Below are 13,743 nucleotides of genomic sequence, written 5' to 3'. Positions count from 1 at the left end.
ATGTTGGTGGTGTTTCGAAATGTAACCGGACGTGGATGACGACCAAACAAACACTAAAATATGGTACTGTAATTACAGAAAAATCATTGTGACGAACGGCGATGTGAAGTTGATTGATTAACACAAGATACAGAGGTTTTTTATATGATTTTCTTTGCAGTGTCCGCTTACGGGAGCTTAAAAACAAAGAAAAAGTCTAAGTCGTAATCTCGGAAAGTGTCCGCGGCCGCTTACGGGAATGTCCGCTTACGAGAATGTAAAAATACAGAGTTTGTATGGGAGTAAAAACGGGGTTTCTAACAAGGTGACCGTAAGTAGAGCTGTCCGCTTACGAGAGTGTCCGTTAAGAGAGCTTCGACTGTAGCTTTAAGCTTTTTCAAGCTTCTTGTTGTAAGGAAAGACAAAATCGACTTTGTTGGTCTGAGATAATTAGGGATGTCTGTTGTTTGTTGACCAAAGTAACATGGAATTTCTGCACCTCTTCACCTATCACGAAAGTGAAAATCAATCTACCCTTCATGTACCACAGATGCTGTGGTATAATGTATGATTCAGAAGACATCAGGAAAACACAGTTAACAAAGTACCCTATTTCGTAGTTTGCTGTAATTTTGGTAATATTTTTTTTTAGTTTATGCTGTAAAAATGCAAAATAAAGAACTCAAGTATATTTAAGTGCAGGGTGTTAGTCTTGAAAAGTCTCGTTCTTACCTCTCTCCTCCGCAGAGGTCTCTTTCGTGTTTCGTACGGGCTTGTAATGGGGAGAGGAACGGGGAGAGATGAAAAGTAAGTTGCGCGGAGCCTGGAGAGAATCGTTTCGTGTTTTCGCCTTCCTCCCCCCGTGTTTTTTCGCCTTCCCCCACGAAAGAGGCCTCTGCGGAGGAGAGAGCGTTCTTACTAAAAACCCTTTTAGTAATTAATAATAATAATACTAATAATGATGATGATTGATCATGATGATGATGATAATTAACTTTAACACATTATAGTATTAAAACCGGCACAAACCAGTGGCCCTTTCATAAAATATTACATATAAAAACATCAAAACAACCTACAACGGAACAAACATGTATGTTTTAAATACTCTTCTAAAGAACAGTTATGGGACAATGCGATGCTTTAGCAGTCGCTCGGACGTTTTATACATTCCTCAAAAGCACGCCAAAGCGTTTTCAGTTCTTTCAGAAACGTTTAAAAAACAAATAGTTTTCCTGACAATTGACCTGTCGACTATCAGTTGCCTTCTAGAACGAAACACGAACAATGTTCGCCCTTCTGGTTATTACATTCCAAGCAGAACAGGCGACCCTCAAATGAGCGATAACAGGTTTTTCTGGTATCTTTACTTCTCGCATAACGAGTAATACTTCATTCACCCTTTTAAACTCCATCGAGAAGTAATTGACAGCAAGTTTAACTTGGCTATGTTTAAATCAATTCTTATTGATAAAATCAAGGCGCTCACTAAGTGCAAGCCAACACTCTTGTAATTAGTTATCTCGGGAAGCAGAAATTGAATTTCCAGAGGGCGGCTTAAAAGAGAGTGAGAAAGAGGAGGGTCGGAGGAAGTGGGCTTAACAGAGCATTTACGATTTACGGTATAATAGAGAGGGGAGGAAGGGGGGGGGGGGGTCATTACAAAAATTGAACTTCCAGAAGTGGGTTTTAAAAAGAGAGTGTGACAGAGGAGGACCGGGGTGGGGTGTGTGTGTGTGTAGGGGGAGGGGTAGAGCCTTTATAGCTGCTTTTACGGCAATGGGGGTTGGGACGGGACACTTGATGAATGCTGGGTTTGATCACAATTTTGGCGCTAACTTATTAAAAATTTAAAAAAAAAAAACGAACCAGAAACCAACAATGCACCTATCTTAAAGTGCCACCTACAGGCTTTTTTCGGAAAAGAAATGCTCCAGGAATGACTCTTCCAGTTCAAACTGGTCCTTTAATGTTTTATATTAATTTTCTTTTTCTTATCTACTATTATATAGCTACATTTTCTATTTATAACTTATAGTAAACATGACCAAGATATTCCAAAATAACATTTGTTCAAACCAATGGGAAACTATTTTAGTGTCAGCGAAAAATATCAAGAAGCTTACCCCTTTCTAAGAAAGGCTTAAAAGCGTAATAATATGTCTAGGAAAATACTTGTTAGCCATACCGGGTATCTGAATAAAAGATTCCTGCAAACCTAGGCGACGACAAAATCGTTTTTCAAAATTGACGTATAACATGACTGACTGACCGACGGGCGGTCCGACTGATTGACTGACGGACTAACGAACTGACTGACCTAACTTGCACGGACGGAATGACTGACAGTCTAACGGACGGACGGACGGACGGACGGACGCACTGACTAATTGACTGATGACAGTGCAACTGATCTAACTTGCACGGACGGAATGACTGACAGTCTAACGGGCGGACAGACGGACGGACGGACTGACTGACCTAGCTTAATTTACCTTACTCTTTAATAATCTGGATGGACGGACGGACGGACGCACTGACTGATGAATGATGACAGTGCAACTGATCTAACTTATTTATTTTTCTGTTCAACAACCGGGGCGAACAGATGAACGCACTGATTGACTGACGGGGGCCACGAGGTGACCGATCTTACGTCTTCATTTACTTTACTCTTCAACAATCGGGACGGAAGGACGAACTGACTGACTGGCTCGCCAACTGACTGATCTAACTTAGTTATTTTTCTGTTCAACAACCGGGACGAACAGATGAACGCACTGATTGACTGACGGGGGCCACGGGGTGACCGATCTTACGGCTTAATTTACTTTACTCTTCAACAATCGGGACGGAAGGACGAACTGACTGACTGGCTCGCCAACTGACTGATCTAACTTAATTAACTTTACTTTTCAACAATCAGTTCAAACGGATGGACTAACGCACTGACTAGCGGACGGCCTGACTGATCTAACTTAATGCAGTTTACTCTTCAACAATCGGGACGGACGCACTGACTGATCTAACTAAATTCACTTTTCTTTTCGACAGTCGGTACGGACGGACCCACGCACTGAATGACTGACGGATTTAGCTTAATTTACTTTACGGAAGGACGGACGCACTGATTGACCTTATTTAATTTACTTTACTCTTCAACAATCAGGAAGGCCGGACTTCCGGACGGACTGACTGAATCTAACGGACTAACTGATCTAACTTTATTCACTTTACTCTTTAACCATCGGGACGGACGGACTAACTGACTGATTGACTGACGGATTGACTGGTCTAGCTTAATTTAGTTGAATCTTCAACAATCGGGACTGATGGACGGACGAACGGACGGACACACTGACTGTAGGACGGACTAACTGATCTTAGTTAATTCACTTTACTTTTCAATAATCGGGACCGACGGACTAACTGACTGATTGACTGATCTAGCTTAATAAAGTTGAATCTTCAACAATCCGCAAAGTTTGAATAGGCGTTAAAAGAATCCAGGTACGCTAGGATTGTCTTGTAACAGAACATGTACTGCTCCTGAAAGACGAAAAGATATTGGCCGGCACCTTAGCTTAAGAGGGTTAATCGTTTATTTGTAATTACTATATAATTACCCCTGTCATAAAAGAATCGTTTACATACATCCAATTAGACATTTTAATATGTGGTATTGCTGTGTATTTTGTACGAGTCTTGCAGAATTTTGGCAAGCCCATAGGCCAGTCAAAAAACAAATGACGAGTAAAAACGTTTTTATTTCCCGAAAACCAAACTTCGAACTGTGTTTTGCGTTGTGCATGCTCAGGAGAACCAAGAGAACTACAACTACCCTGCGTAACGAGTTTCGTAGAGTGCAAATACTCAAGGATATTGGTACATATTTAGCGCGTTATATTTATTCGGAAGCTTGGTAACTAGCGTTTGTTGCGCATTTCAGCGTGCATGTTTTGGCGCTGAAATCGCTAGCAACAAACACTCATGATAGCATAGTTAGTTATCGACAACCGTCTCACAGACTTACAAAAACTAATCAGTTAGTTATCGACAACCGTCTCACAGACTTACAAAAACTAATCAGTTGTCGACAACAAAACGGCCTCTCTGTTATCGCCAATTAAAGTAATTTTGCTTTTGAGAAAGAAAACTGTTTAGTTGTCGATAAGTTACTATTTTTATTGACAACAAAAGGGTTGTCGACAACAGTTGACTCTATAGTCTTTTGAGGCCCTGGGAGCCACCGGGCTGAATTTCCCCGCCTCCCCCCTCTTCCCCCAAAAAATCCTCTGGGCATTATTTTTTTTTTTAAAAAAAAATAGGATACCATGTCACATGCCCAGGGGGGGGGGGGGGGGGGTACTCCGGGATCCAAGTGACGGGGATGTGCGAAGGATTTTTTGGGGGTCGAAATTTTCGATTCCGGGATTTTTTTGGTAGGAGAATTTGGCAGGTATTTTATTGGGTGACTTGATTTAAATAGGAGATTTTTTTGGGTATTAAAATCAAACTAAAGTGCCTTGGCAATTAAGGGGTAATTTGACTAGGGATTTTTTTGGACCAGGGATTTTTTTTGGTAATGTCGGGAGACTTAGGGATTTTTTTGGGTCCTGAGTTTTCCTCCATTCGATCATCCCCGTCACTTTGATCCCAGAGTACCCCCCTGGGGTCACATGTACACCAAAAAGAGCAGGTCTGGTTACTCTGAACAATATCTTTGACAAGTGTAACTACTTTTGAGTACAAAGCAAGACTGAATGAAACTGAATACACAGCTTACATATACTTCACTTTGAAGGTGTTACAGCAACATAAACTACATAGTAGCTTACCAGAGTGTCGACAGCACCAGGTCTCTTGGCTCGAATCAGTTTAATTGTCTGAAACACATCAACTGTTTGCTCGGTCTTCACCCGCTCAATCACTGACATTATGGTGGACACACAACCACTGCGACCAACACCATCACTGTGGAAAAATAAAGTGACATCAGTAGGATAATATTAACTTATGTCAATGTGTAAATTCGAACGGAAATTTCTGATTCTTCCAAAGAGACGGGATAAAACTGAAACAATTGTGGACTGGGATATTCAAGCTGGGCATGGGTCGGTATTCATGAGGGACATGTTGCAGCGACATGTGCAGCAAAGTTTCAGCAGTCAGGAGGGGGTGAGTCACCGCAACATGTTCGCTGCATTTTCTTGTGATTTTATCTCTACAATATATCGCTACAACATGTTCCTTCGTTTGTCACCAGCTTAGGAGTAAAAGGTTTAAAAATATGTTGCAAAAACTTCGTTTCTTTTGCTGATCTGTACAGCTGCTAAGTGTCAATTTCTAGGTCTAGGGGCATTCAGTCTGTTGCCTATCTGTCGTTTATTGATAGAAGGCCTAAGAATAAAGTGATTGGTGCATACGGTGCACAAATACAAGCAATTACTAAAAAATTCTGCCATTCACCTGCACTGAAAAACAATGACGCCATCTCCAGTTTGTTGCTGAGAATGCTGTATCGCAGTCAACAAGTCGAGGATTTCCTGAGGATCTGGGCACGAGTCACGGTTAGACCATCCAGTGAACTGTAAATGGTGTACAGTTGACTGTTTCTTGGGAGGCTAAGGAATGTGAATAAATAATTTCTGAGACATGACAAAACGCTAAAGACTATCACGAATCAGAGGCCAATAACCAGTTCAGTTTAAGTTTATGAACACTGTTTTCACCAGAGAGGAAACGACAAATGCAAAAAGAGCATCCTTTTAAAGGGGCTTTGTCACGAATTTTAACAGATTTTTGAACAGCCAAAATTTATATTTGTGTCGCAAAAACCTAAAAATAATAATCCATTTTTACTAAAAAATTGCTATATTAGAGCACTGAAACTGTTAACGAGCGGCTATGGCCGCAGATGGTTTGGATGGAAATGGATTGCAACATGCAAAAATTAAGGCTTAACTTTTCAAGTTGTTTCCGCACGTCTTTAAAAAAATCGATATTTACAGTCTTGGTTTGATTTTTCTCCGCACAACTAAGGTTATATCTTCCTTCAGATATTCAAAAATGATGTTTTTTCACAGATTTAGTGGGCTGCCACTAATTTCAGAACAGTTGTGACCAAAAATCAACAAAAAAATCACCTTGACGTAGCTCCTTTGATAGTGCCCACACATGCTTTATTCATAATCATTTTGTGTTTCCAGTAATTTACCTTTCGTTTGATTGAAAAATACGGTTGAATGATACGTGACACGTAAAACGTAACGTTATCTAAGTGTTTGTATGGGAAGTGATTATATTCTCACAGAACTTCGTTTCCTTCATTTAATTATATCCCCACAATTTAGGTTATTTGAGGTTTACTGACTTTGCAGTCACACACTGAAACTCCTCTGGCCTATCCCGGCCCTCTCCCTCCAAAAACATTCTCTCTACTACAAAGCAAATATTACCTCTGCGTTTAATACATTTAATTTTCTGGTCGTGATGCTGTTTGAAATGCTTTCTGACAGAGTCTGCAAAGTGACGTCACCATACGTCATGGATCCTTCAGTAGGCCAGTATTGTAGGTAACTCTACAGAGAGATAAAAAGAATACAAGGCAAAAATGTCAAGAAAATCATCCCAATGGTAAAATGCAAGGCGATATCTTACCAGTTACCGGAAGTTATGTTGTAAATTCCATGTAAAAGTCCATAGAACAAATTAAGGAATATTCTTACTAAAAGCCAGACGATCTGAAATGCTCTAGCCGATGAGTCAAACGACTCAAAATCATAAATCTGATATGCTCATATCTAAATAGAAAACCTACTTGACTGTCTTAATGTTAATAGCGATATCAATTATTATAACAAGTGATCTTTCGCATGCCATAAGCCGTTTTTAGACATTTATCATAGAAAACACAAATGCAAGGAGATCTCCTAAGTAAAGCTTGAGAAAACTTGCTGCGACCTCCTGTCAATACCATTAGTGAAATTTAATATCACCATTTTTTTTCTTTTTGTAAAATAATAAGGGGCGAATGAATAAAGTTGTTGTTGTTAAGTTGTTGTTGTTGTCACTGCTGTAAATCAAAGCTGCACTCTAGGTTTTGTATGAATGTACTGGAGTGAAATATACCTCTTTTCCTTCTTTCAAGCTGTTCAACATCACAACTGTACCAATGTCATACTGTGATACCATGCGCCAGAAGTCTTCGACAGTGTTATTTAACGGGGCTTGAGTCAGGATATACGCGTTACGTCGTCTGTAATCCTGCGCAGAATGAAAAAAAAAAACATAAACTAAAGAAAACATTTTTAATATTGCCAACATACTGCATATAACCCTTCTTTGTGGCTTTTGATGTATTGTCTTCCTGTTGATCTATCAGATATTAAAACATATTTATTGATAATCGTGATGTATGTACTTACGTCAACAAAAGAGGCGTTGATGTAATCCTTGTGTGGTTCGGAAGACCTCAGGAACACTCGAGCAGTATCCACTAGTTAAGCAAAAAAAGCAGTGATTAAGGCTTTCAAAACTTACCAACTCAAAATGTAAAAAATGTAAAATGAAAATGTATTTAGACAAGGGACAGCTCTCGGGCCATTCACAAAAAATTAAATCTACAATTGAAATACTTTCAAAGCTTAAAGAAATTTAGAATTTTTTTCACCCCTGTTATTTTGCGGCGTAACAACCCAGAATTAAATGTAAATTAATTTCAATCCAAAACAAACCAACACTTACATGGTGCAATATTTGGAAACCTGTTCTTGTTGACGTTGGAAGGTTTAAATGCTGCCACTGATTCTTCTCCTGATGATTGGCAGTCACAGACGAGTTGCAGACGCTAATAAAACAAATACTTTTAACGTGAGCTTTTGTCGTTTGCCGTAAGATGTGGGCAGGAAAATAAAAAAGGCAAGTAGGAAACTTGTGTGTGAAGCAATGGCGTTGGATAGGGCATGTACTGCGCAAGGACCACAAACGGAATCTGCGCATTGCTCTAACCTGAGCACCTAAGGGAAAGAGGGGCAGAGGGCGACCTAAAGAGACATGGAGGAGAACAGTGGAGGGAGAAAGACAGAAGATGGGTGTTGCCACCTGGGCAGAGAACGCTCACCGTTGCAAGAGACAGAGTGGAATGGAGGAAACAAATCAATGGCCCTATTCTCCCAGAGAAGAGCTAGGATAAAGAAGAAGAAGGTTGTGGAGCAGACGAGTAGGCGTACCTTAAATTCTTGAGCATATCCAGTTTTTGTTGAAGATTTCTGAACTCTGGCAAGCTTGTTCATTGTGATTCGTAAGTTCTGAGGGGCAATCTCTGTGTTTCCACAGGTCAATGCTTCCATTACCGCTTGGTGCAAAAATACGTACTGGTCCTACACAACAAAGATAAAATTATGAAAACAACGTCGAGGATAACTACTTTTTAAATTATCGATATTGTCATTGACAAAAGTAACACAACCTGCTAAGTTAAGGTTTGCTTACATCTTTCTGTACCATATGTGGGCGACATCTCCGCATCACTTGCACGTAATTCTGAATAAACACGGTCTTTATCTCTTTAGCACCTTCCAACATGGCGTCAATGCCAATGTACGTTCCAGTCCGTCCAACACCAGCACTAGTGATAAAAAATATTAATTAATAAATGGACTTGACATTAGACCCAGACCAAACGTCGAACTTCACATGAGTCGAACATAATGCAAATGACCAAAAACAATAGCTTTTGGTAATTTGCATTAGGTTCGACTCATGTGAAGTTGGACGTTTGGCCTGGGCCTTACACACACCTACTCGCACGAGTGCCATATATTAATGCCATATGATAAATATAGATTACTACAAATTCCCAAAGAAACAGCCTTCTATGTACAAGTTTAGAATTGTTGTCATTAAAGATGTGAATATTGTTCATCGTGGTGTAAGATAGGAATGAACGTTTATTCGTTTGTCTCACGATAGAATCGCTTTGAGATGTTGCTAGTCTTCATCAGGCGATGAGGTCGATTGTTTACGCGTCGCTATTTATGCATGTTAGTTCGCTGTCGTTTGAGACAAACGAATAAACGTTCTGCAACTTCATTTCTTTAGAATTGTTTTTTTCTTGCTATTTAAGGGTCTATTGACTGCCGTGTGAAAGTCTATTTGTTTAATATCTTGTTCCAAACGTACTTTTGGTGATTATATTTCCTTTTATACCTTGCCATAGAAAATACAGCCAATCAGAATACAGGAAAGCCGTTGTATATTCGACGGTATTCAACCCAACCTTCCCATAGTGCGCTGCGACTGTATTCTCGACGAAATTTAGTAAGCGTATTTTCTATGACATGGTATAAAATAGTTACACAACACTTTCTCGTGGTATACTATGGAATATCCCACTTGTCACTTGTATTTTCTTGGCATACACACTCGCCTAAAGGCTCGTGTGTATACCGAGAAAATACAAGTGACTCGTGGGATATTCCATAGTATACCACTCGAAAGCGTTGCATAACTAGTATATTCAGTACCTGCAGTGCACAACAAGCGGTCCACCTGTAGCCTGGTGTCTTGCATGAATCTTCTCTCTAAACCCCAGTAGAGCTGTAGAACGCTGTGGTACACCACGGTCCGGCCATGTGACGTAATGAAATTGAAGAACATCTCGCCTCTCTGATTCCTAAATAATGAAAATGATATGATGAAAATGGTGCTTCTATAGCGCATTTTCTCAAGCTCAATGCGCTTCACAATTACAGATCGGGACGAGATCGTACATCAGCATATTACAGGCGCCTTTGGCAGCCGCTATCCGTCCATGTATGTGATCTCGTCCCACCACCCAACCCATGGATATATGTCAGTAGGCCACACCACAACACCGGGAAATCCGCGCCCTACTCTTTGTGATAAGTGTTTTTTTCTTTAACGGCCCCTGCTGACCATATACACTGAAGATGCAGGAGACGGGGCCTACGATTTATCGTCCTTGTCCGAGAAGACTAGAACATCTAACCATGTGCAGAAGTAAATGCAAAGGCAGCACGTTCTCCTCAATTATTATTTAGGCGCTCTACCAACTGAGCTAACCGGTTGGCGGTCTTAACAACCGTTTAAAAAAAAAAAGAATAATGTTAAGCTAAATAGCAAAGAACACGAATTTGTGAGACTATAAATGCCAAATGTTCATTTGTGTACGTAACAACGAACTATTTTTCAGTTCCATGAAAATATAATTTGCAGCCCTTTTTTGTTTGCTTCTTGGGATAAATGTTTTTATCACTGTTTTAGCCCAAGTTTTCTATAAGCGAATAGCCAACGAGGTACAGCCGAGTTGACTATGTCTCATAATGAAGAAGGCGGAAAGTCTAATTGTTTTAGTAGACACCCTAAAGTACTGTAGTCCAAAACCTACAATATTACGTCTTTTTAAGCCAAAAATTTAGAATAATTGTACTAATTCACAATTTGATTTGTTATGTGACTTTTTACCGTTTATTATGGTTCTTCTTTTTTCTGTACAGTTGACTTAGGATCCTTTAGCTACCTTTATACTTTTCTTTATTATTTCCTTTATTATCCTTCCTTAGTGACTTATTATAGGGTAACATGTTTACCTTTCAAAACGTGTCAAGCAACGAGAATTTTGTTTAAAAAAAAAACGGTTTTATGATTAAATTTGTAATTCAACGAGGAAAGCGTGGATATTTCTAAGGATAAACATGGAGAAAGGTTCTTATTCTGCCTTTCCTTACCTTCACCAATACAAATGTTCTAACAATATAATCGGCAAAGGCTTCAGTCTTGTGCAAAGTCACTGTAATAGAGCCAAACTTAGTAGTTTTATCCGGCCAATACTGGTCACACTTGCCCTAAAAAAGACAGACAACAAATGAAAAAAGTCAAGTATCTTCATAAACAAGAGAACCGTTTGTAAAAAAAAGAAGAGTGTTAAGCTAAATGATGGCATACCTTTCCTTGCTCAACCAGGTTAGTTAGCATGACAATTGTAACGCACTTCTCTTGCCAGATCATTCGCCAGAAATCACTAAACGTTACAGAATTCGGACCTTAATGCAGAAATAAAAAGAAAGTCAAATACTTATGCAAATAATTTATAGCAAATTGTTTCCAAGGTGCACCATCCGAGACAAATAACGCAGTGTTAAGAAATGGAAGTATAAAAATTTATAACACCCAAACTAAATAGTGTCGGATGGAAAAACAGTTAGAGATGTGATCTGGGACAACAGACTTCAAAACTCAGTGTGGTCATACGAAGAAAATCTACCACTTATGACTCACAACCGTGTTGTACTGTAATACCATAAAACATATAATCGGACATTTCTGTGTTAGTGAATAAAACCCATAATAAGACATTTCTGTGTTAGTGAAAAATCCCCACCCCTTCAGGAACGACAGTCAATTTTTCACCCCTCCCCCTTGCGCACATCTACTGTGAGTGACTTTCTTTAACAAAATTTTACCTTGGGTTGCGATGTAGCACATCGATTTCTCGTCAAAAGTCTAGAAGAGACAATTATATGGACAACAAGGCATTATGCAAATATCATTAAAGGCCTACACGGAATTCTTTAGCATAACTGTACGTAACAGTGCGCCCCAGGGACTATAACAACTTCAATTACTCATTCACTTAAACAATGTTTTTTTTTTGTTCTAAAATCTCACAACTATATAGCGATTTTCATTTTTTCTTACACTAAAAATCAATTCCTTCCTTACGTAACTAGAAAAATAAACAAACAAACAATCGGTCCATATAGGTCTACGACTGCAATCTTAAGATTACATATTAAGAAATATAGTTGGAAAAAATCAACTCATTCTCTTATTTTAAGCGGTGCATGTGCTAGAAACAGTTAAAATACACCTAAGAAAATATGCAAGCCTTGTATTTCTTACCGGAATGTAACTAGCGTTAATGTAGTCAGACTTTGGGTCACCTTTTATTTTTTCTAACACAACACGAGAATGGTCATCTGTTAAGAAAACAAAGTCTTGCATTAATATTGACGTCAAGCAATAGCGACTCCGAGCAGCAGATATTAAAAGGGGGGAATCGAAGTCGTAACGGTCTAATGCACGTTTGTGTGTTAGAATCGAAGGCCAGGGTTCGAATCTCGCCAGGTTCCTTAATTCTCACAGTGCTTTTGCTCAGGAACATAAATGTATTCTGGTGAATTGTTGGGGGTAACCTGACAAACTTCTGGGAACTAGCCTGCAATGCACTAGCACCCCATCCAGGGGAGAGAATGACTGAAAACTTTATTTATAAACACGGTTAAATGTAATGTTCTGATAATACATGAAAAATTTTCCATAAACTGGTTTACATATTTGCTGTGTGTGAGTCCAACGCAGTAAAGAAGTACCACTGGGAAACTGAGAATCAAGTTCAAGTAATAAACGGTACTCACAGGTGGTTATGTTTCCATAACGGTTTTTCATTTTGTTGTTCTTGCCAACTTCCCATGAAAACTGCATACCTCCCGGTAAATTCTGAAAAGAAAACAGGTGTTAGCTCTATTTATTAGTTTAAAGTCAGAAACGAATTGATTAGGAGGACCCCTTATTATTAACAAGAATGGCCAGTTACTCTTAACCTCAGTGAATAACACTGACTGGTGTTAAGATCTGAAAAGGTTATAAGCAGTGTTCTCCCTAGGTATTCAATGCCAGGCGGGCCGCCTAGCTTGATTCACAGAGTCAATACGTAACCCCTAATTTGAGATCTGGACCTGCATGGGAATTCCTATCCCTGAGCAAAGAAGAAATCACTTAATGAAATTAATGAAACACTGGCTGGTGTTTTTTTTACTGAGTTTTCTCACCATTAATACAGTACCCTTACCCTTACTTACCCTTGTAGGTTCTCAAGAAGGGAGCCATCCTACACATGGCAAATTGTAAATACGTACACAAGCAATTCTACATAAATCCACATAAACTTCAGATGTTACTTATAAAATTGAATGGGTAATGTCAATTAGCGTTGAAACGTTACCAGTAACGTGATTTTTTTAAGACCACCGAAAGACGTAAAAATTCATGAAAAAAGCACACTATTCTATTTACCACATGTCATACAATAAGACTGAAGTGAAATAATAGGAACAGTAAAATTAGTTCTTTATGAAAAAGCCTTGCCTTAAACTCCTCTCGCAGCACAACTGCTCCATTACTTGACTTGTTTTTGAAGTATCTCGCAAACTCGGCCACAGGAATTGGTTTGAGTTTACCATCTTCAGCTTCACTGTAGACTAGTTCTTTTTCCTTAGAAGGGGCTCTTTCCTTGACATCTTTAGTAAACGAATAAACGTTTAGCTGTCATTTAATTATTTTGTTTTGTTACTATTAAGGGCCAGACGTTTATTTTTTTGCAACATTTTAAAAGTTTACGCATACACGACCCATATATGACTTCTTAAAACATATATTCCACTCTTGGACCAGTTGCCTTTGCAAAGGATGGAAGTGTACTTCAAAACAGGAAATTGAATGAAAAAAAAAAAATCCCGCACGCCGTCATTTTGGATTTTATGATGTTGCATATGTGCCCCTTTTGCCACAGAGCTTTTGCTTTCAGATAAAAGGGACAACCATTTGACGTCATAAGATCCAAAGGTGGTGCGCGGGAAATTCAAAACCCAAATATTTCAACAATTTTGTAACAGTGGTGGTTTACTTTAAGGGTATAACATGCATTATGGGGCAGCTGGAATTGTGAATAACATTTCAGTT

The 13,743-nt window shown here is 39.1% G+C and overlaps 1 protein-coding gene across 4 annotated transcripts in view; it reads right to left on the bottom strand.

Moving 5' to 3' along the window:
- Positions 1-1,878: 1,878 nt before the first annotated feature.
- The window catches only part of LOC144638089 (receptor-type tyrosine-protein phosphatase S-like), a 118,296-nt gene continuing 106,431 nt past the window's right edge, over positions 1,879-13,743 (bottom strand). The window contains exons 25-40 of one of the 4 annotated variants that reach the window (XM_078497217.1): positions 13,150-13,301; positions 12,420-12,501; positions 11,905-11,981; positions 11,466-11,505; positions 10,948-11,045; positions 10,731-10,847; positions 9,507-9,655; positions 8,473-8,608; positions 8,211-8,360; positions 7,726-7,828; positions 7,407-7,477; positions 7,111-7,245; positions 6,438-6,560; positions 5,449-5,603; positions 4,818-4,953; positions 1,879-3,528 (exon numbers count right to left, since the gene is read on the bottom strand). In XM_078497217.1, coding sequence (XP_078353343.1) covers positions 3,448-3,528; positions 4,818-4,953; positions 5,449-5,603; positions 6,438-6,560; positions 7,111-7,245; positions 7,407-7,477; positions 7,726-7,828; positions 8,211-8,360; positions 8,473-8,608; positions 9,507-9,655; positions 10,731-10,847; positions 10,948-11,045; positions 11,466-11,505; positions 11,905-11,981; positions 12,420-12,501; positions 13,150-13,301 — 1,805 coding nt within the window. In that variant the 3' untranslated portion in view covers positions 1,879-3,447. The remainder of the gene's footprint in view (positions 3,529-4,817; positions 4,954-5,448; positions 5,604-6,437; positions 6,561-7,110; positions 7,246-7,406; positions 7,478-7,725; positions 7,829-8,210; positions 8,361-8,472; positions 8,609-9,506; positions 9,656-10,730; positions 10,848-10,947; positions 11,046-11,465; positions 11,506-11,904; positions 11,982-12,419; positions 12,502-13,149; positions 13,302-13,743) is intronic. The other 3 variants (XM_078497218.1, XM_078497219.1, XM_078497220.1) reach the window with 3 other exon arrangements.

Source organism: Oculina patagonica, chromosome 14 (genome assembly GCF_052425735.1).
Source record: "Oculina patagonica isolate OP01 chromosome 14, crgOcupat, whole genome shotgun sequence".
Lineage (NCBI taxonomy): Eukaryota > Metazoa > Cnidaria > Anthozoa > Scleractinia > Oculinidae > Oculina > Oculina patagonica.
This window is presented reverse-complemented; position numbering and strand designations above follow the sequence as displayed.